Source organism: Hyperolius riggenbachi, chromosome 7 (genome assembly GCF_040937935.1).
Source record: "Hyperolius riggenbachi isolate aHypRig1 chromosome 7, aHypRig1.pri, whole genome shotgun sequence".
NCBI lineage: Eukaryota > Metazoa > Chordata > Amphibia > Anura > Hyperoliidae > Hyperolius > Hyperolius riggenbachi.
In genome coordinates this window covers 139951011-139975309 of record NC_090652.1, presented here as the reverse complement: position 1 = coordinate 139975309, position 24299 = coordinate 139951011, and the positions used below count along the sequence as shown (strand labels likewise).

Sequence of the window (24299 nt, the reverse complement as noted above, 5' to 3'; positions counted from 1 at the left end):
CCCCATGAATCACAAACATTTGCCTGTTATTTTAAAACAGGGTGGGTAAAAGATTATATTACCTATCTATTCTAATTAACATAACTAATGTAACTTAATGACAGTATGTTTGCTTAGGCTGAAGTTCCCCTTTAATGAGGCTTCCCCCGTCTCCTTAGCCAGTCTGATCCAGCCCTGGCACCCCAAACAAACAATAATAATAGCAGTGGCCTGTCTGCACAGACGAACTAGTGCACTAGCGTCAGCTCATGCCTGCACAGTAAAGCAGACTCAACTGGGCTCGGGTATTTTACTGGAGCCTAAGCGGAAAGCTACTTGTTCACCTGTGCACAGCGCCAACAAGCATACTTTCGGGGGTTCCACCGCTCTATCGCCTCTGCTGAGGAGGACGAATCCAGAGACTTCCCCCTCCCAAGGTAAGTATCCCCCAGAGACACTTTTTTTGCTACAGGATCACTTTAAAGCTGGCTTAAACTTCAGATCTAGGTTTTCAACCCTTAAAATAAAAATAGATATCAAAGTCTCCAGGAAAGTTTATTTTACAATAAGTCCTACAAATGCAATTAGCTATCTCATAAGTTTATTTTCACTTCAGGTTTGCTTTAAGTATTTGATTATATAACCAGAAGGCTCGAGTCACACTGGGGCCAGATTGCAAATGGCCAGCCGGAGCAGACAGTGCAAGAGCCATTCTGGTGGTCAGTTGGGTTACATTTCCAGGCCCACAGTAGATATGTTTCCACCATAGGCTCCTATGGGGAACTACTTTTCTCCCTAAAGTGTGGATCAAACCTAAGACATTTTCCTGTTGTTTTTTTTCCCCATTAAAGAAACTATGTTTTCCAAAGAGACTGGCTGTAAATGGATCTTTGCATAGAAGTAATTGTGATATTGGCCTTTCGATGAGAATAGACTATGAAGGGAAAGATCTGAAGGCATTGCTGAAGACTACGTGTGATCCTTACACAATACAAGGGGAGCTGAACCACTCTGTGCCCTATCTGACGATGCGTGGCCTGCCACCTGAAAACCACATCGTCATCTCTGCATTGTCAGGAACCTCCATTGGTGGCCTGGTTTCATTTCATTCCGGTACCTGTAGAATTAATGCAAAGGCTGACATCAAAACCAGTAATAAAACAGAATGGATATTACAGACAGAAAGTGACTGTAAATTATTTAAGGTATGTATATTATTTATTTATATTATTCAATAATACATTTATTTTGGGTAGCTAATTTTGGAGTGTTACTTGTCATGAGGCTTGGTTTGGGACTGTGACTGGCATGTGGAGCAGTTGAAATTAAACAAGGCTCTAGAGCAGATTAACAAATTATTCGAGGGACTTCCGTATTCTAGTAAGAGTATTTAGTAAGAGTTTTTTTGGTCTTTTTTGCCTTTTACACACTCCTAGATGTTTCAATTTGCCATGAGCTTCCTGGGCAATCTGTAACTCTGGGTGTTTTTAGTCCTACCACATAGAGCCACATTAATCCATGCCATGTACTGATGTGCATCAACCAGTCTGAAACATTCTGTATGCATTCTGGATTTCCATAGAGAAAAAATCGGTACTTGCTATCCTTACATTGCCTTATTTTTAATTAAAAAGAGTTATACAGGATGGCATTTGAGGGAGCAAAACCTCTCTCTCATCTTCATTGTGTTACTTAGATTCCCAAACATTCCTAAGTTATGACTGGCAAATGTAGCAAGCAATTCCTAAGAAAGCTTTAACAAGCTTGTCAATAATGAATCACTTTATTGGTGCACTGGGACAGAATTGAGTTTACCAGCCTCCCGCATCTCTCCAGGCCTGTGAGTCACTGCATGAAACACATTTGGCATACAAGCTAACACAGTACTTAAATCCTTTAGCAAGAGTTGGAGGATCTTATGTGAACTAAGGCTTTGCAGGCCAGTTTACTCTGGACTGGTGACCCGCAAAAGCTATGTTTATGGTTTAAGGAGATACAGAAGCTATGTGTATGGTTTAAGATTCTCTTCTAAGTCATAATAATTTTGTATTTTAAAGGATTTTTTATAAATATTTTACATAATAAAAATGCAGAAAATTAATTAGAGACTACATGGTCAAGATTTACATTCACTTTGGGATTTTTTTGGCAAAAAGATTTGCTGTTGGATTGTCATAAATTAGCTAGCATCCCTGTGAGACCCTCCTGAAGTTGTAATTAAGGCATCTAATTACATTTATTTATCTTTGCAAAAGATTGATTCCCCCACCTTGTTAATATCCAGGAACAATGTCTGAAGAAGACTTATTAGCCAAAAGCTTACTTTTTATTTAGTTGTAAATAAGACAATAAATGGTATCATCCTGATTCAAAACTTCTTGCAGTTGGACAATGAAAGTGTGTTTAAACCTGCTTAAAGGGCCATACATTATTTTGAGGCATGTATTTTCTTTTTAATAATATGTGAGTTTTATGGTAAAAAAAATGTGCGGATTTATCATTGTAGCAGGAAATATTTCAATATCTTGACTAGTAACAGGATCAGTTATAATTATTACAGGTTTTAAAAGGTTCACTCTAAGTTAATGGTTTAACTTGTGTATTACAAGCATTTAACAACGTTTAACCAATACATGGAAAAAAAATATACAATTCAATGCAATAATTGTGATACTCAGGATGCCTTATATCCATGATAATTGTCTATGGCACAAAGTATTTTTCAAGTTGCAAAAATATTTTTTATTTATTTTTTAATAAGTTGAGTTGGAACTGTGTGTATCTGCCTTGCCTGATTTTCGTCATAATAATAATAATAATGTAAAAGCTTTTATTATGCTTAGCTGGATCTTGGCTAGGTCTATATGTCACTCTGCTGTGTTATTGTTAATTATTCTTTTCTTTTGTCAGGTGGGCCCCACCCACTTGCATGATGTCATCTGCTTGATAAGACAGTTCCAAAGAGGGATTAATAAAATAAGTCAAAGCCAGTGAATAATATAAATTACATTTTATTTTTGAAGAGTCTGTTTCCATTTATTTAGCAGGGTCATTTGTTTTTATGAGTGATAGTGACCGCAGAAGATAAATATGTTGTTTTTTTTACAATTTCTTTGACAGGACCTCAATATCCCATCCCAGGCTCAGATTAATGGCTCTACTGTGATGAATGGCTGTGAGGCTGCGTTGCGCTGTGCCCTGACATTAGATGGCAACACAGCCGAGCTTCAGATGAAGACTGAGTGCCAGCCAAAGATAAAAGTGGAATTTGTATTCAGGCATAATCTGCCCACATTGAAAGAAATCAATGAGGAAAGCAAACTGACTATCAGTATTGGCAAACAGGCAAATTACTACATTGACATTCTGCTAAAATCAGGAGCTTGTGCCATAGAAGTGAAAGGAGATATTAATGCTGACAACAAGCTCCAGTGGAAAATGGTTGTGGAGAACAAGTGCAAATCTTTCCAGGTAATACCTGATCAGTGAAATATAGTTGTCATTTAGTTAAAGAGGCACTGTGATGACATTTAGTAGAATTATTCAGGATGCACACCTTTACATTACATATCCTAGTTTCAGCACTTCCTATGTCTATATGTTGCTGTATTATTGGTGTGTAGCCACGTCCTCCCACTGAGGTTTAGCCTAGGCTGTTTATTGTGTGGAATGCCCCAAAGCATTCTGGGAGACCAGAAATCTTTTCTAATGGCTTTAAAAACACAAACTTTGCACAGAGATCACTTGCCAGGACTAAAGAACTAACAATGTTACTACCTGTGGTAAATTTCAGAAACTAAAGGGGGGGGGGAATGGGCAAACACTGACTAAAGAATTTATATTTTTTATTAATAAAACAATAAATAAATGATTTATATTGTAAAAAATAAGCACTTTTTTCATTGTTATTTTTACTCTAGTCTTTAACTGAACTGATAGCTGTGGCCTTGGGTGGCGTCTAATGGGTCATATTAACCAGTTCCCATCCTGCATACAGTATAATCACGTCATCTGAAGTGGCTCCTGAAAGCCACATGACGTGAAAATAAGTTACTGCAATTTTATGAGCACAGGGTGCGTGCTAGCACACACCTGGGCTCATCAACCTCTATAATCCATCCTGCACTAAATAAGGATCCCCTTTCTGGGGTCTGATCCTACCACCCCCCGCCCGATCCCCTGTAGTAAGCCCTCTTCCCCCATGCAGCGATCGGGCAGCAGGCAAATTAGCAGCATGTAAACAACATACCTCACCTCGTTCCAGCGCGATCAGCCTCCCTTCCGTGCATCACCACTGCCTGTCTCTTAATGCCGAACGGATCGAGTCCCGGCTTGATGACGTCATCAAGCCGGGACTCGATCCGTTCGGCATTAAGACACAGGCAGCGGTGATGCACGGAAGGGAGGCTGATCGCGCTGGAACGAGGTGAGGTATGTTGTTTACATGCTGCTAATTTGCCTGCTGCCTGATCGCTGCATGGGGGAAGAGGGCTTCTGCCCAATCGCTGCATGGGGGGGGGGGGGGTTGTTTGAGTAAGTCCATATAGCTAGGGGCACATCTACCATTAATGGGGGGAGGGGGGCATAGAGACACACCTGGCTATCTATGGGGCATAGAGGCATACCTGGCTAGCTATGGGGGGGGGAGCAAAGGGGCACTCCTGGTTATCTATGTGGAGGGGGGAGGGGGGGAATAAATCTGCACACCAGGCTGTCCATGGCAGGGTCAAAAGGGCATATCTATGTGTAAAACTATATAGAAAACTGCTCAGGATTTTTAGGGGGAAAACACCAGGGACGCGAAGTGGTTAAATAACGGAAACAGAAACTGGGTCGGGTAACAACTATGGCAATAACACCAGGAAACATTGCAGTACTTACGTTGTGCCAGTATATATATTGCGCACTGAAAACTTTTTGCGAACCAACACGAAAGTCAGCAGCAATACATAAACTTCTGTGTTCCACATATTTGCTTTTAGGAGGTGCGGTGAGCATATGCTGGCTTTGTGTGAGTTGAGTTTGGGATTTTTAGAATTTTGCTAAGCAGACTTTGTCCCTGATTGACTAAGATTCTTCATGTTGCAGACCAGCAAGCATGAGCTGAGCTTTTTATAAAGTGTTTGCAATTAATTTAAAAGGTTTGCAATCCTCCCCTGGCTCATATCACACAGTGGTGAGGATTGCTGAAAGTTTACTGAAGTAGTAATTGTTTAACTATACTTGTAAGGACACATCTGTAGTGCAGTTATCTAAAAAAAATCCAAACTGTCTAGTATTTACTACAAAAATGTTTTGCAGTGGGTATGTGCAGCGCTACTACAATGTCACTATCACTGTTTCACTAACTTATTGCCAGTCTTTTCTTTGGCCTGATGACATCTAGGTGAGGAATGACAACTTTTCACACCTAACTCTTCAATTATCATGCAGCCTTGGAAAATGTTAGTAAGGCTCAGTTCCCACTTGCGGCGGAGCTCATGGGGCCGGCTGGTGTTGTGTCTGCTGTGGTCTGGCTGGAGCCCGGGGCAGATGCATTACCACAATAAGCTATTGTATATGGTGAATGCATCCACCTGCCCGAGATTATCGTGGTCTGCACAGAATTGCCACAACGGATCTTATAGATCCATTGCAGAGTGACATGTGTGAATGGGCTCTAATATATAAAAAAGTTCAGTCAGTTTTGCAATGAATGGAGAACGGACAAAAAATGCCCGTCCTCAGCTTAAAGGTAGCCATACACTGGTCGATTTGCCATCAGATTCGACCAACAGACAGATCCCTATCTGATCGAATCTGATCAGAGAGGGATCGTATGGCTACCTTTACTGCAAACAGATTGTGAACCGATTTCAGCCTGAAACCGATCACAATCTGTTCCCTGAGCCCGCATACATTACCTGCTCCGCTGGTGCGACTGCCCCCGGTCACCGCTCTTCTTCTTCTTCTCCGTCTCCGCTCTGGTCTGCTCTGGTCTCCTCCGGCATGCTTCCCTTCTTCCTGTCTGGGGGAAGTTTAAACAGTAGAGCGCCCTCTACTGTTTAAACTTCCTGCCGGGACAGGAAGAAGGGAAGCATGCCGGAGGAGACCAGACCAGAGCCGATACGGAGAAGAGTGGAGACCCGGGAGTCGCGCCGGCGGAGCAGGTAATGTATGCGGCTCTATTGCGTCGGTCGTCGGGCACTCGAACGCCGCTAGCGATGTGCTCTTTACCCGCGGGCGATCGACGGTTATTTTCCGCACAGCGCGATCGACGGGATCGGACGGAATGGATCGAAATTCGGCGTGTAGCATGAACGATTGGCAGCAGATTCGATCCCAGTGATCGAATCTGCTGTCGAAACGGGCGCAAATCGGGCCAGTGTATGGCCACCTTAAGTGAGAAAAGAGCCTAAAGGTGGCCATACACTTATGGATTTGCAGCAGATTCGACCATCAGATAGATTTCTGTCAGATGCCTGTCAAGTCAAATCTGACAGGAATCTATCTGATGTGCGCCACACACTAGGAACAGATTTCCAATAGATTTCAGAATGAAATTGATCTAAATGCATTATTGGACCATTAGATCCAATGCAACGCTATGGGCCATCGATCTGCTACCATCAGCAGATCAACCTAGATTTTTCATCCTGTCAGATAGATCAAATCGATCTAAATCGGCCACAAATCCATTGATCGATAGAATTGATAGAATTGATTTCTGATCGATCGATTCCAGATTCTATAGAATCAATTGATTGATGGCTGAAATCGACCAGTGTATGGGCCCCTTAAGTCAGATCCATTTATTCTAAACCACAGCATCAGTAGTAATACAAAGACATAAAGAAAGAGCATTAAAACATTTTTTTCTTATAGCTGTGCTCAACTGGGACAGACTACAAATAACCACAGGAATGTTGGCGAGTACACAACCCCTCAAAAACAGCTTAACGTATCAAGAGCTCATAAATGAATAATCAAAAGCAAATAAAAAAACAATATGAATTACTGTAAGGTGACTGAAAAGTGCATTCATTTAAGACTAATCACTAAAAATGTGTACAATCTGTTTTGCAGGGTAATAGCATAATCAAACACCATATTAACTGAAACTATAAAAAAAAATAATCCAATAAGAAATTACTAATTTAGCTTTCCTATCCTGTTGTTTTAAGTGTTCAAGGTCAGATTTGGGAGAAATGATATATTGAAAAAAGAAAAGGATATTTCTGGTTGCTTTTGTATAACTACAGGAATTGTGCAGTGCCAGCAGGATTGTGGGACTTTTTTTTTTTTTTTTTTTAGCTACAGTAACAAGTGTATCTCAGCGTGCAAATAGCAGTATGCTTCCTATTTTGGATAAGATAAGGACACTATGACCAGAAGGAAATACAATTCCCCTCCCTTTGAAGAGTGTACACAGTAATGTAAGCCTGTTGTCTAGGTGATGTTTGCTGTAGGAGGGACAGTAAGCTGTGGCTGTGGAGAGGGAAAAGTAGTGTTGATCTGGGTTGAAAAGAAAAAAAAAAAGCAAAGAAAAGGGCAGTGAAAAGGGCATCCCTGGGAAATAGTAAAGAAGGAAATCCGCTTACCAGTTAAAAATATTTTTTTTTTTAGAAAAAAAGGGTTTGCATATATTTTGGAGGCACTAACTTTTTTTTGGCATTTTTGTATTTTTGGATGTTACAACCCCATTGAAAATAAAAATACAATGTACAGAAAAATAACTGTGGCAATATTAATGAATGAAATTATTGGTACATTTCAGGCAGTTTAAGGCACATCCTGTGTCTAGCTGAATAATTACCACAGAATTAGCTATCTCTAAACACAGAACGCAACAGTGATTCTTTGGCTTTGCTGGAGATCCTCTGAAATGAAAGTAAAAGCTTTTATAGGTTGGAGTAGCTGTGACTAAGCCCTAAACCATTTGAGGTCTGGATTACACAGACACCGAAGGCTTTATGTAGAATAGATAGGATTTATAAGGTAATGGTGAGAACTTACAGAGAATAGGAATTATTTTATCTGAGCTCACATGTCCCAGTTCATCCTCTGGCTTTTCTCTTAAGAAGAAACACACATTGGAGAAAAGGAATGCATAATATGCTAAAAGGATTCAATATACTGTATATGCATGTCTTAAAGCTTCAAGATGCATTATAAATCTCTCTGGCTCTGTTCGGACAGAAAGATACCTCCCTGATTATCACACATAACATAGCTTCACCATATTGTTATTCACAAAACAAATTCTGTCTTCACAAAGGAAATCTAGAATCTTTAAAAAAAAATCTCACCATATGGATTTGCCTGCAAGTATTGCAAGGCTAGTCCATACTGTGAATGATTGTAAATAGTTTTAGCTTTTCTACATGAAGATGAAAGTTATACCATTAATAATCAATCATTGATTATTGGTGTTGTGATCAATGAGAATACCTCTTTGAAGGATTTTTTTTCCTTGCATGGTGTGTGATGGACAACCTCTTTGTTGGCATGCTTATGAACTGAACCCTACTGAGCAGCAGACCTGTAGGATTAATTGCCATTTCACCATTTTTATATGACACAATTAGTGGTTGTAACAATTATGCTTCCCTTTGAATTGGGGATGGAAGGAATGGGTGAGTGGTCTAAGTGCAAAAGTGTAACATTATTATTACTTGTATTTATATAGCGCTAACATTTTCCACAGCGCTGTACAGAGTACATGTCTTGTCACTTAACTGTCCCTCAGAGGGGCTCACAATCTAATCCCTACCATAGTCATATGTTCAGTATAGTCTAGGGCCAATTACAATGAAGAATGCAAAGTCGGCACTGCTGTGTACTGTGCATTTATTCACAGGTGGTATTCTCATCACATTGCGTGCAGTATACAAAAGATACACATGCCGTGCGTTGGAAGCTGAGGGCTGTGAGCTGGTGGTGTGCGCTGGGTGCACCCAGCCAACCCAGTGCCGACTTTGCATTCTTCATTGTACCTATCTGACCTCTGTTTAACTTCAGTCAGAGCACGCTGACTGTGCCATAAGAGTGAAATGTGCTGTGGCCCTGCTGGTCCTCCATACAAACGGATGTGGATCTAACTGTAGTGCCGACTCCCTCTTTTCCCTCTCCTATGCTTTCCCTATGAATGGTTCTAACTTATTTGTATGTTTTTGGGAAAGTGGAGTGCCTGAAGGAAAGCCACGCAGACACGGGGAGAGCATACAAACTCCTTGCAGATAGTGCCTTGGCTGGGATTCAATCCGAGGACCCAGCGCTGCAAGACGAGAGTGCTATCCACTATGCCTCCATGCTAGAGTGGGGTGACCAGGTCTCCGATGATGTGGCTGCTTGCTTCCAGAAGATGACGTTGTTCTGATAACGAATTAGGCCATTAATGGAACTTTGGGGGTCCAGTTGAGTATAAAGGCTGTTTTTCCACTAAGAAAAATGATCACACTGTGATGCCGCAATTCCACTACCACGATTGTTGTGTGTACAGCCCAATTGCGATGCATGTGCGATTTCTGATGGGAGAAAAAAAACAGGGCCGTAGAAATATCACATAGCGGCATGATGGAGCCCGAATGGAGGTTTGAGGACAGGCTACCCTTCTTAGCACTAGCTGGGAGAGCAGGAGGGAGGGGGCCAAAAATGTTGTAATGAGTAGATGGACTTTAATACAAGCTTGCAAGCTTTAGAAGCATTCATGTTCAGCCTCATTTGTCATGTAATCACATAGTATTTTTGTTTGTGTAAATTAAGCTTCAGTAGATTTCTCAAAACTACATTTTGTGCCACCCGCAGACACAGAGATGGTACTTTTCATCCTTGATATCGCTAATGAACAAAATAGGTTTCAATAATTTTTATTGGGGTTTTTAAAATTTTTAAATACAGCCATTTTCATATGCTAATGAACAAAATAAACAGTAAGGGCCCATTCACACTTGAGTGTTTTTCCGGCGATTTCGGCAAACCGCTCAAACGCTAGCGCTTTTCAAAGCGCTAGGGTAATAAAAGTCTATGGGCCTGTTCTCATTTGGGCGATTTGCGCTAATCACCACAAATCGCCCAAAAACGCTAAACGCAAACGTGTAGCCTGCACCATTTTCAGCTGATTTCCCAGCGATCGCGTTTTAGTGCTATAGAAGCGCAAAGCGCGTTCGCTAAAAAATCGCCAGGTGTAAATGGTGATTTTTTTTGGGTGTTAATTCGTCAGAAAATGCCAGAGCAAAACGCTAGCAAAATTGCTATCGTTTTGCGATCACCAAGTGTGAATGGGCCTTAAGGCCTGAGACACTGCAGAGTGCTTTTAGATACGTCAACGATGCATTTGCATTTCTTTTTTTAAATGTTCCCATTGACTTGCATAAAAATCGCAGCAAAATCAAAACGATTGCAATTTTTAAAAACTTGATTACTGCAAGCTTGCCACAATTTTACTGTGATTTTTATATAAGTCAATGGGAGCATTATTTTTTTTAAATTGCAGACGCAGTACTGACAAATCAAAAAGCGCTCTGCATTGTGTTTTATGCTGGGCATACATGGTTCGTTTTATATTATCAATTGAGCCGCTGATGGCTCGATTGATAATATTCAACCTGTCCGATCACTGCGGCGGGTCGATACCGCGCTCGATCACTGCTAGCGGACAATGGTAGAAATGAAAGGCAGATAAGGAAGTGCCCGCGGGGACGAGCGGGGATCGATCAGCGCGCACGTGCGGACGAGCGGTGACCGCTGGCTTGATACCGGCGCATAATCTAACCATGTATGCCCAGCATTAGGCCTATAGGTCAGGGGAGTTTGCATCTAATACTATTGTCTACTAAAATAAATTCATACTTTATTTATCTGAAGGGATAACATGCAAAGATGCTGCACATGAGAGTAAATGAGGTTTTAAGATCAATTATACTGTCTAGTGAGAGGCCCCTCTCTTAATGACAGTTTTGATGTACAAATCCTATATAAAATAAAATTGACTGCCAGGGAATGCTGGGAATTGCTTAAAATTAATTTTAGTTTAATCACGATTTACCATGAAACATCAATGTTAAATCAACCTTCTAGTTTAAATTGATGAGCACTGGATTTATTTATGGTGGAGTAATGTCAAGACTTCATTTCACAATATAACTGTAAGAGGTCGTTGTGTGTAAATGGTGTAGGGAAGATTTATATCAGAAACACCATCATTAAAATGTCTTTTAATGTCCAAAAATACATTAATCTGAGTAGAAAATAAATCAAGTATTTTAGGCCTGGTATTATAACATGAAAAAGGCCATCAAGGTAAATGAGATGTCACTGATAATTATGGCCCTAATTATAGCCCTGTATAAAAAATCAATTCATAAATGTTCTTTTATGAGAAAACATTCTTAAACCAGGGAGCTATGCGTGATGGAGGCATTACATTACCTAAATATATACCTGATGTACGTAATATTACCTAAAAGCCTGAAGGGAAATCAAAATACCTGTGGAAAGATATCAGAAGGTGTCACTGCTACTAGTGGTGGTAAAACAGTAAGTAGTAGCTGTACTTCATTTGTATTGCTCAGCTACATTGCATTTTGAATGTGTGTGTATATATATATATATATATATATATATATATATATATATATATATATATATATACATTATATGGCAGCAAAAAACTTTTCGAAATTGGCCAAAGATGTCATATATCATAATCTAGTGTGTAGACTCCACCTTTGACATAGGAGACCAGTGTTTGAATCCTGGCTGAAGCCGGTACCTATTTAGTAAGAAATCATTGGGCAAAAACTCCTAACACCCCAGAGTGGACTACTGAGTGCATCATTAAAGAGACTCTGAAGCAAGTCTAAATTCACTTTTTTAACTTGTATTCATGTTTAGCACTATAAGCACTGCTAAACCGCCGCATCCCTGTGGCAAAACGAGGGGTTTATACCCCCCAAATCCCCTCTGCAAAGTCCGGGGAGCGCTTCCTGTTTGAGGCAGAGCTTAGGGCTGTAGCTCTGCCTCTTCGCGCATCAATCCCTGCTGATCTCCGCCTCTCCCCACCCCTCTCAATATTCCTTCACTGAGAGGGGCAGGGAGAAGAGGAGATCCGCAGGCAGCGCATGGAGGCAGAGCTGCAGCTCAAAGCTCTGCCTCCATGAGCAGCAAAATCCACAACCAGGAAAGTTGTAGATTTTGCAGAGGGGATTTGGGGGGTATAAACTCCCCGTTTTGCCGCGGGGAAGCGGCGGTTTAGCAGGGCTTATAGTGCTTAACATGAATACAAGTTAAAAAAAGTGAATTTAGACTCGCTTCAGAGTCTCTTTAAGGTGCCCATTAATGGCACATAATTTTCCTTAGATGCAATCATACAATCAGTTTTTTAAATTTACTTTAGTAGACAAATGACTGTCTAGGAAACAATTTGCTTTTTTGTTTTAAGTTACAGTAATTTTGCAAGTAAATTAAGGCATCTTAAAAAAATACATATTATTTTACTGTGTATACATCTTGAGTTTAACTATTACCATTTTTGGTAAGTGTGAGTAGATTTACTTATTAATATTGCTGGTTTATGTATTATTGATGGTGTTTGGATGATATCTTGAAGATGTATGTATTGGTTAATTAATAAAATAGTGCATATATAGTGCAGATTTCTAACAAACCATTTAACATCTTAAGTTAGTTCATACTTCTTTTATTTTTCATCTACCTGTATGTTAGCTTAATGCAATTATCTTAAGCAAACAATTCTTATACAATCACAAAGGAATCTAAAGCAATCATTTGAGTGCTTTATGAACTATTTCTTTGAAAACATTTAGATTCAAAAAGCTCATATCACGAATTATCACCCCTTATGCATTTTTACCTCATCTATAGTAACATTTCAGGACTTTTAAAGGGGAAAAAATTACATGAAATAATTTGTTCCAGATTAACTTAATTTTGGCACCACTTTTTCTACAGTATTTTCATACTTTTTTATTGCTTCTTGGAAGTTTAGAAGGTTTTGCGTAGATATGGTGAAAAACAGATGGGCCATATCCTATTCAAGGTGATAGGTAGCTTGCAGTGGACCAATGGGGGACAATGCACCCCCCATTGGCCCACTGGACTACTAAAAATGGTCCAGACAGTCCAGACTGTAATTACAGCGTCAGGACTTGTGGCAAGAGGCGGCGGTGGTGTCCAGGGGCGGTATGTAAATTAAACAGGGGTGACGGTGCAGCTATGGGGGCGGTGGGAGGCTTTGGCAATGTGCGGCAGCCGGACAGTTTGGGTCTTCTTAGTAAAGGAGACTCCCAGATGCAGCATGGGTGTCACCTGGTTTAGACCAGCTCTTCGCAGGCTTAAGCTAACGCTGGTGTCTGATGGGAAGCATTTCTTCTAGGCTGCATGCAATATGTAATTGAATTGAGTGTAAAGAACATGCTGGCCGATAATATCGACCTAGCAAGTTCTTTACCGAAGTAGTTTATAGAAGTAATAGGATTAGGTAAAGCTCCCATTGCTCATTTTCAGAACTCACATATCAGCAATAGAACATTTTTTAGATAAGTTTTATGAACCCCATTGTGTAGCAAAATGATTTTATCTCTTGACTGGGTTGATTCATACTAATTCAGTTGTATACTGGGAATCATTAACCTGAAACATGTAAAACTTTATTACAAGTGGCTGGTATACTGATCCAAAAAGTTTGCATAGTATTAAAAGCTAACTCTTTACACATTTAGCCAGAAGGAACTGAACTAAACTTATACAATTGCATAAGGAGTAGTACCTTTTGATAAAGCTGCATCTCCAAATGGTATCCAGAGTTACAGGTTGTTGAATTCAGTTGAAATCTAAAATGGAGATGTCTCTCCTGGATTTCCCTAATGGCTTGAGAGGAGGAAGCAATGGATCCAAGGTTTTTCATTCACGTATTGTTAGACTGCAAGCTTGTAGTTTAGGTTTGCTTAATTTAGTTGATTACTTTTCTTCAGCACAGTATATAAATGTTTACATTGAAATATTTGATATGAATGCATCTGTCTCGGTTGCAGGACTTGGGAGCGCCCATGAAGATAGAAGGTTCGGGCTATATTGTTATTAACAAGAAGGCAAACTTGGACTCACAGATGTTGGTAGTCGTTGATGAAAGTACTTTGCAAGGGTTATTGATCTTAAAAGCAACAGAGGTAAATGGGCAACAGTCTCAATCCTAATAATCCATTACAGGACTAACATAAATGCACAAGGTTGCTATATAAACAGAATACAAGAAAAAAAATCTATGCTCACACTTTCAATAATTGTCTCTTGAAAAGATCATTCTCAGAATGAACCGGATGAAGGTTGGATACAATAGAAGAACAACAAAAACCAGTTGTTAGTTATTCAACATAACGGATCATGTTGGTGGTTCATCCCTTTAAATACTGGCACATCTAAGTTATATAGGTTCTGGGGTTAATCTCACACATAAGCAATATCTTACCTGCAAGTAACTGGCCACATGACCTGTATAATGTACATGTCATTAATTAAACGATTGATATAGCAGCACTGGCCTATTCATGAGCCATAAAGACGGCAGGCAAGGTCTGGTGAGAGGCAGAACTAATGTAATGGATGAAAACAAGAGCATCCAGGAGTACGGATGATCAATGTGATGCCAACCATGTCTCCTTGCTTTCAAATTTTATGTATTAAGTGTTATGCAACTTAAATTTGAACCAATAAAAAATAACAGGAAATTCTCCAGTTTGGTCCAATTCTAAGCTGCATATAATGTACATGAAATATGAATGCAAGAAGAAATGGTTGGTATCTCATTAATCATTCTTATCCAGGAACCCATCAGTAAGATGGCACCCAAACATGAGCTGCTAGAAAATGCCTAAGGGGGGAAGTTTGAAAATCAGAATAATTTTGGAACTACCGTAAGAGATGATTAACTATCACATAACTATGCCAGAGATCATCAACAATCATAGACGAGCCTTCAGAACCAGCCACCACTAGATTTCCAAAAACCCCTCTCACTGCAGATACATCCCCCAACCCACAAGGCACTAGCACTTAGTATGGTCTGGTATGAATATGTATATGTAAGTACCTAATAGCGATAAATAATACTGCCTTTTAATGTTATTTTGTTTTAAGTTTTTAAACAGTTCTCTTGGTTATAGTAATATTAATCATCACTTTTTATATTTCATGAACAGAAAAAGCAAGAGTTGGATGCTGTAATCACTCACAATGTTCAGCCAGCAATAAGTCTTGGGATACCGATAAGGACCATGGTGGACGTGACAACTGAGAGAAGCAATGAGCTCTATAGGAGGTCATTTCAGCTCAGTTTTGATAACAAACAGGTAATGGAAATAAAATAATGTGATAAAGTGAAATCTTAGCAGTAACTCCTTTATTGTCATTAAGGAGCAAAGAATTGTGAGAGTTAGAGGCTTGCCATCTGTCTTGCCATTGAAGTGATTTCCAATCACTTTCTGTCTTAACTTGAGGACCGCAGTGTTAAGCCCCCTAAAGACCAGGCCATTTTTCAAGAAATAGGCCACTGCAGCTTTTAAGGCCTCGCTGCAGGGCTGCACATGTCAGCACACAAGTGATTCCTCCCCCTCTTTTCTCCCCACCAACAGAGCTTTCTGTTGGTGGGGTCTGATCGCTCCCCCAATGTTTATTTATTTTTTTATCAATATTTATTTGATTATTTTTGTAAAAATTACTTATTTTTTTATTTATTTTCTATACCCCTCTCCCTCCGTCCCTCCCCCTGCCAGCCAATCACAGTGATCGGCTATCATAGGCTTCAGCCTATGACAGCTGATCACCCCTGAGCCTCTGGAGGGGACAGCCAGGTCACACGCTTGTTCCCAGTACAGCACTGCCTTAGATCGCAGCGCTGTATGGGGTAATTAGAAGGCATTTAGACTAACAGTCTCCTAGCAGCAATCGCCGATGGGAGACTGAAGGCGGGGTGGAGCTCCGCCTACCAAGCGGAGATGTGCACACATCAGCACGTGGGATCTCCTGCAAAACAGGTCCGCAGGACCTTAAGCCGATCGGCGTTAGGCAGTCCTGGGGCTGCCGCTGCGGCCACGCTCATTGGCGTGACAAGGTCGGCAAGTAGTGTTTTGAAACTCAAAATTAATTTTTTTCTCTAAAACACAGCAAAAATGAATATAAAACGTAGAAAGACTGGTCTAATAGTATTTGAAGGTATAGTTACATGTCACTGAAGCCAGTTTATAACATTGCCACTTGTAGAACAAATAATCAGATTGTTGTGTAATTAATTATGGTACAAAATAAAAAAAAAAATACTTTTCATCTTCCCTAAATACAACAGAAGACTTTCTGTACTGTTTACATAGTGTTGTGTAGCTGAAAACAAGCTGACAATTTAGGTATGCCAACGATAAATGTATCAATTCTTCTGAGTGAAGTAGAGGTTTGATTATAAATCATTCCAGTAGCTTCAAAAATCATTTGTATCTGGTTCCTATTAGTTTTATGTTGTGTTTAATACTCTTGACCATAAATTAATTTTGATTTAATTTATAGCCATACAAATTGCATGGGAAGCTTACTATAGAACATGTTGCTATTTTAGAAAGGATACAATTGTGTGGGAAGTCAGCCCGACACTTGGGAGCAATAGTACCTTGGGCAAGTGACTGAGGAAAGGGGCTGCCCCAGACATACGCAAGCAATTTAAATCTGATGGGTGGGGGGAAGTAGAGAGCACTTTAGCATCTCTGCTTTAGGTGCTGGAGGACTTTGTTCTGGGCCTGCCTGACTACCTGCCTGACACAGACACTTCCCCTATTACGTTGTGATATCCTGCTAGTACTTTAAAAAAAGAGCAACCCAGCTAGCGAACTGATGGTCTCAGCAGCATCCCTATCTTACTAGGTAGATCCAATCGCACTAGAATACAGATAGTTCTCAAGAGGTCACACAGATGATCAAGCCTGAACTGACAGAATTTGGGTTGGATTCACCTTCAACTCAAATCCAAACAGTGATACTAATCATGAATCACTAATCCTGCAGCAAGAATGGCCTTTCTGGAGCAAAACTAAATGTACACGAACCTTTGAAATGACCTTTTCTACTTTTCTGCTCCTTGAAACCAGGTAACTGAAGAAATGAGCGTCATTCACAAGGATGAACACATATCTTTCAATTACAAGATCACACACAATATAGAGACACTAAGAAAATTACATCTGGAAGACAAAGTTGAAATCCGGGTAAGATAAATCAACCCGGCTTAACTGCATGCTGTAAGCTTTGGGTAACTGTTTTAATGTCCATTTATTTGCAATGGCATATACTGTACCACAATGACATTTAACAGTGAATGACTATTCATTATCCCAGTTTTATGTACATTGCTGTGTTTATTGTTCTGTTTCTATACAATACCCTAAAACAGTATTTTAGGACATGTACCACAATCAAGGTCTTTGCTGTATCCAAGTGACCGCTATATTTAAAATGACTGCACCACCCACTTACCTTGCAAACATTCATTACAACATGCTTACCCAGGTTCAAATTGTCTATTAGAGCTTATACAGAAACCATCCATACAGCAATGCATTTCAGGTGGCTTGCACTTGGTTGAACATATTCATCCATATTGCAGTGTGCACAAAAGTTCTCAGCCTCTGCGGGACCTCACCTGAAGTGGCCATAAATTTCCAGATGTTCAATGAATTAGAAAAGACTTGCACCATACCATCCTGATGCAATCATTGTTTATTGCATCCGTCTGTGTCTCATTCAATCCATAGCATTGAATCACTCATAGTGTACATCCAATGAAGTGAACAGCTATGGCAGCCGTGGGAGTGGAGGTGGAGTGGCGGGCGCTGAGATGGGACAAGTGATGGCCGCTTTGCGTCCTTCTTCTGGAGGCTTGGTCATGCTGTGTGGAAGTGTCACACTATCTTTTATCTGCTTTTACAACACATAAATCTCAAGATGTTTGCAACTGGGTGTATTTTGATTTTGCACTAGTGAATTTAAAGAGTAACTGTCGAGCATAAAATAAAAAATCAATTATTTATTTTTATCTGGTAAACAAGTAATAAGGATGCTAACCAGGCAATCCAAAAGTTAAAATCTCTATTACTTTTCTTATTTATAAATGATCATTCCCCAGTTTACCTGACTCTTATTTGGTACGTTGCCGCAAAAAGGAAGTTGCAGGGCATGCTGGGTTGTCCTTTTATGCTTCTGTACATTAGTTAAGTCTGAGGGGAAATAAAGAAGCAGAAAAGGACAACCTAGCATGCCCTGCAACTTCCTTTGTGCGGCAATGTACCAAATAAGAGTCAGGTAAACTGGGGAATGATCATTTATAAACAAGAAAAGTAAAAGAGATTTTAACTTTTGGATTGCCTGGTTAGCATCCTTATTACTTGTTTACCAGATAAAAATAAAGAATTGATTTTAGATTTTATGCCCGACAGTTACACTTTAATGGAAGCAACTAATTGGCTGATTGTTGTTAATGTCATAATACTCAGAGTCATATTTTGGCTTGTGACACAGTTTTCAGTGGTGATTTTGGCATGTATCCTTTATCGATCACCTTTTTATAACTAATTCCCTTTACGGTAAATATCTTTCCTGATGCTTAACCCTAACCTCCTCCTTAACACTAACTCCTTCCTGATGCAGAACCCTAAACACCTCCCCAAGCGTAAACCCCATAATGACATCTAAACTTAGTCTCTAACATTAACACAGAAATGGAGAAAGCACAGCACCTACCAGGCCAATCTGCATTTATACTGTGTTTCTGCAAAACATTCAATAAATAGCACAACTAAAAGATACTGTTACGTGAGTGCTAGTGGTTGCACGGATATGGATAAACATAGCTGATGAGTGTTTTTCCCAACCACTTTTTCTGTGCCAAACTGTGCACAGAAGAAGTGTAATTAGGGTCAGAAGGATCGGTTAGGTAATATGATTGTCGACTGTGTTTCTCCCTCACCCTGTGTACCCACCAGCACTGTAGGCACGTGCCTCCAGGTGCCTGATGATGGAAAGGCAGCTCACTCCTCTTCCTAAGTGCTCCCTCCTGCCTTACATATGGAGAGTCCCGAGTGGAGTGTAAATGAGAGGTTAATCACCCGGGTCTCTCCATTCCACTGACCAGATCTCTCTTCAGTCAGGGACACCTCTAGCTACCGAATACTTAGGGAAATTTCTAGCTACTTATTACGAGGTATAGCTCAGGCTACCTAATACTAAGGGGCACCTGTAGCTACCTATGACAGGCAAGGGAACTAAGGGAGAAGTGAAAGTTGGGCCAGTCAGCACACTTGCAGCCGGATTCGGCGGGAGCTTGTAGATTCATGGAAGGCAACGTCTAGAGTGCCAGGACTTCTGTGCTTATAGGCTCCTGTGATGTAAATCCGGGCCTGATAATAGCGTTTCACATTCTACATGCTTCTTTTAAGAAAATAACATTGACAGTTCAGTGGTTTTGATTCTTGGGCATTTGATGTAACAAAGAACTCTACTTTTGCTTCAATCAGTTAAGCAAGACTGATATCATTCTGCATTGCCTTTTCTTTTTCAGGCTCTAGCAGTACATGAGGATGAGGCAAGAAACATGAGCATTGCAGCTTATTTCGGGCATAATTTTATAAATGCTTGGGTCAGAGAAAAAGGAAATGAAACAAGTACCAACCTCACCAGCACTATCCAGCATAACTGGGCATGGCTGCTCCGCAGTGGAATTTCTCCTTCAATACAGGTAGTGTACATTTCTTTAATCAAAGAAAGTGCATGATGGGATGCACGCTAGAAACCAGTTGCATAAAGTGATTTGCACAGACCATCGCCATTATGCATTGTTACTGACAGACGTACCTTGGATCAAAACATTGCAGAAAGAAGCTAACACATTTTTCTTGTACCTGTTTGTATAGCAATGCATTTTAACTATATCCTTTATCTAGATTTTGTATCCATCTGCCCATTATTTGACCATATTTTTGCAGGCATCCTCAAACTGTATATCAGTTTTTGTGATCTGCAGCCAACCATTTTAAGGATGCACATTTTTTAGCTAGGAAAAGGCTTCCGCATGGCAGCAATTTGTAAAAGATATCTTCAATTACATCCAACACAATGGGCCCAATTCAATTCACTTTTTCTCCTAAGTTTTCTCCTAGGTGAATTCTCACTTCTTATCAATAACCACCAGCAAGCAAAAAAATACACAGAATAATTTTGACAGTACTTTTTCACCTACTTCTAGGTACTTTTTCAATTGCAGAGTGCTGAAAAGTTATTTAAACAGAAGATGAAAAATGATCTCCCAGGAGGAGACCTAGGGCTTGTTTCCATTTCATCAGCGCGGCTCTGCGTTGCATGTGACTCCCCGGGGGGTGGCGATTCCTTTCATTATACTGAATAGGAGCGCAATCACCCCGAAATGCAGGCAACTATGTGTTGCGATTCAGTGGTGAATCATAACGCATGTATGGAAACATCAGAGAGTGCAGTCTATGCACTGTCTGATGTTCATGTGATCGCATTTCCATAAAGTGCGCATATAGAAGCAAGCCCTTAGGAGAAAAAGTGAATTGGATCTTGCCCAATGGCTTCTATTTTCTTCTGAGTTTTCTTACAGGAAATGTTTTCATACCTTATCAATTAAATGACGTTTCAGCCCACAACAAGCAAAAACTTATTGAAAATAAGTTGCCCCAAATTAACTTTAGTTTCACATTACTTATCTTATGTACATTTAGTGCTTATTCACTAGCTAGGTGGAGAAGACATAGGAAAAAACTTTAATTGTATCAGGGCCATTGGGATTAAAGTTAAAGTGTAACCAAAGATCAGGTGAATCCCCCCAAAGTTCTGAAAAGGGCTTGTTGGAAATCTGAATTGGGACCTCCCACACTCCTCTTCAAGCATGAGCGCAGCCATACTGCCTCTGCACAAGTGCAGCCACGCCTGCTCAATAAGCTGGACTCGCTCCATGCTACTGTGCGGGCGGGACCAAGCTCACATGGCTGCAGGATGCCCATGCTGGTGCCAGAAGAGAAGCATAGTCCAAATGTGCAGGAGCGTTCCGGGCAGCGGCAGAGGTGCGAGGACAGCAATGGAATATTATTTAACATATGAAAAGGGATCAAACAGTTTTGGACAAAGTGATATTTTTCATGAGAAATGTTGAAGTGCTCTATAAATGGTGGTGAATTTTGTTGTCAATGTATTATGAATAATGGTTAATCTGTGTTGTTTTGTGTTCTCAAAACTAGCTCCAAATTCTACCTGTAAGTCCAAATGTAGAATGCTACTGTTACTAACATTAATCACAAAAAGGTTCCCACATTAGTGCATAGCACCATTCTTCATTGCATTTGAATTTTGCATGAAGTCATTCTGCCTGCAAATTCCTTCCATCTGCAAGCATGATAACTAAAATTCAGGAAATGTAAACTATGTACAAGGTATATGATTTGTGTTCATCCTTTGCTATAGTTTTAGCTGTTTATTTTTCTATTTTCAGACATCTCTAGATATCCAAGCCCTGGATGGCAAACATGAGATCTCACTGGAGGCCACAACAACCCAAAACTCATTTTCATGCTCCATGTCATCTGTTTGCTCCGCAAAGCAAAATAAATTAAATTTCAAAAGTGCTCACAACATTGACTCTTTGCAGAAATATGGCTATCCAAAAATCATCCGTGCAGTGGGGACATTGGCTAAAGAAGGTGTGAGCGGTATTTTATATGCTTGTTATTGTGCCAAACATAAGAATGGAGAGGGGATGTAGATACTCCCAAGTAATATTATGAAACTGCACAGGATACTGCATCAGAAGAGTTCACCATCAATGCACACCCGTGTTTACACCATATTTATGTTGTTTTCAGAGTAAAAAGCTGCAGATACTGTATACTTAAAGCGGAGTGAAACCCAGCATTTCTACTTTGCTCTAATAGATTATTTACAGCATATTCTATACAACCAGCATTTTTTTTACTAGAACTGCATTCAAGGGGTTAACACAGGCTTTAGAAGCTTCCCTTCCAGCAGAGCTGGCCGCTTCCAAACTTTACATAATGTTATCTTGTGTTTAATTGTATCAAGTGAGAAATGTGAACAATAGCCTTCTCTCACACTGCCTGGTCCCCTGAACAAAGTCAGACAAGCATAAATGCTTTCTGATTAAGTTAGAGGATGAATAAAGAAGTTATAAATAAAATGCAAAGTCAGCTCTCAGAGTAAAATAAGTGTAGTTTAGGAATGTATATTTTCTAAATGAATAATAATACTTATGCACAAAAGCAAATATGCTAACCACATGGCATATAAAAAGTAGGAAAACATGTTTTTATTTTATATTCTGTCAGAGTTTTATACCGCTTTAAGAGTAAAGAAAAAGAAAAGGCAGGGGAGAGGCGCTATATGCACAAACCAACAAGGCTACATCTGTTGTTTCTAACACAACATTATAAATGGAAAGCTTAAATGTAATTGTTTGGTATAAACAGACATTTGCGGTTACACAGTTGAGATTAGTTACATAGTGTGAAAAAAATGTATCAGCACACCGATTTTCCATGAGTTCACGCTCTTTTATTGAGCCATGCGTTACCAAAAAGGTATAAAGCCTACAATTGTTTCGGGGGCCGCACAGGGTCCCCCTTCCTCAAGGCGTATAGTTACAATGCATACAATTCAAACCACCTATATAAACTAACATAATCCCCAATGACCACACCCCAAATAATGCAAAACAGTGATGTCATCTCCGTTGTTCACAATATAAACATGCCACATTAACAGTTATAACCTGCAATTAAAGTCATTAATTAAGTGGTAATATGTGTCAGTGCGCACAGCGCTACTGTACTTTATGATTCATACCTCTCGAGGGATTCTCCAGTCATGCCCTGTTGTAAAGCTGTGGCTAATAGCCTATGTCCCAGTGTCAAGCACCCGACTATATTTTTGATGGTGTGCCCTTCATAACCTTTTTCATGCTAGTTACATAGTGAGGTTAAAAAAAAATGTCTGTCAAATGGACAAGCCTCACTGCATCTCAATGCAGAGAGCCACAAGGGCAAAACTCTCTGGCTGGATGGAGGTAACACCATCCCAAACCTAGCAATCATAGCTGAGGTTGTCCTTCAAGTCAAGGAAAGCATTCAAGTCCCTTGTAAATTCCAGTATAAAATTTGTCATAGCCACTTCCTGTGGAAAGATATTCTACATATTATCCATGCTTACAGTGAAGAACCCCATTGTAAATAGATGGAGTGTAAAAGTACTTTTCAGGGTGACACCAGAAGGAGCACAACCACATGAGCGATCTCATGCTTTACCCATGATGAACAGGAAGCATTACCTGGGACAACTCAGGGGAAAAATTACACCATAACAGTGAAACAAAGACTGTCTCTATGTTCACCTTATTATACTTGCTAATGTGTGCAACATGTATTTTTGAATTTCAGATAGACATCATTAATGTTAATATTTGATTGGAGGATCATAGAGTTTTTCATTTCTTTTTTTCTTTCTTTTTTTTTTTTTTTGCAATTTTCAAGCCTTACTTAAGGTTCATACTATTTTTCTTTTTTCTTTTTTGCAACTCAGTTTTTATTGTAAAGATCTGTGTATGAGACAAGAAGAGACAGAGCGCACTCAGGGGAACAGTACAGCAGTAGATTGGGTGAATTCAGAATAATCTCACCTCTAGAAGTTGCTGGCGAACCTGTACAGGAGTAGCCAGCGTGTAGGCTTTTATCTCTCTAGCCAGGGATCAGGCACAAAGGCAGCTGGATTACTCCTTCACTTGAATGGTTGTTGGCAGGCAGCGAGCGGCTCTGAGGTTGTACACCCTGTCTGTGTGCAAGTCCACTATATGCGGTTGCACAATCAGATTGTGGTGGATTTCAAAGCATCAGCTACAGCTACAGGAGTGAGGGATCTAAAAGCAAAGCTCCAAGCTGCTCCGTGAGTCTTGCACAGGCAGTTCACGGGCAGTTGAGGTGGTGGTCTAATTGTAATGCAGCAATGCGTGTAGGAAAGAAGAAACGGTAGCTGCCGTATAGTGTTGATCAGGGATGCTCGGGTAGTGCTTTTTAGTACCCATCCGGATCCGGATACCCAGATATCCGGATCCGGATATCCGGATCCGACCTTGCGGATATCCGGATCCCGGATATCCGACCAAATTACCCGCGGGTACCCGACCTATTCGGGTATCCGGATAGAAAACCCGGAAGTGCCCTTTAAATAGCTTTAAAATGGTTTTTAGGGTAAATGATGCATGC

At 40.1% G+C, this 24299-nt stretch overlaps 1 protein-coding gene across 5 annotated transcripts in view; it reads left to right on the top strand.

The window, feature by feature from the left end:
• LOC137524618 (uncharacterized) overlaps positions 1-24299 on the top strand; it is a 571079-nt gene that overhangs the window by 337617 nt on the left and 209163 nt on the right. For all 5 annotated transcript variants that reach the window (XR_011022737.1, XR_011022738.1, XM_068244694.1 and 2 more), the window contains exons 44-50: positions 831-1184; positions 3100-3450; positions 14013-14147; positions 15177-15326; positions 17109-17225; positions 19574-19750; positions 21521-21728. Coding sequence is in view for 3 of the 5 variants with exons in the window: in XM_068244694.1 (XP_068100795.1) it covers positions 831-1184; positions 3100-3450; positions 14013-14147; positions 15177-15326; positions 17109-17225; positions 19574-19750; positions 21521-21728 (1492 nt within the window). In the remaining 2 variants the exon portion in view is untranslated. The remainder of the gene's footprint in view (positions 1-830; positions 1185-3099; positions 3451-14012; positions 14148-15176; positions 15327-17108; positions 17226-19573; positions 19751-21520; positions 21729-24299) is intronic.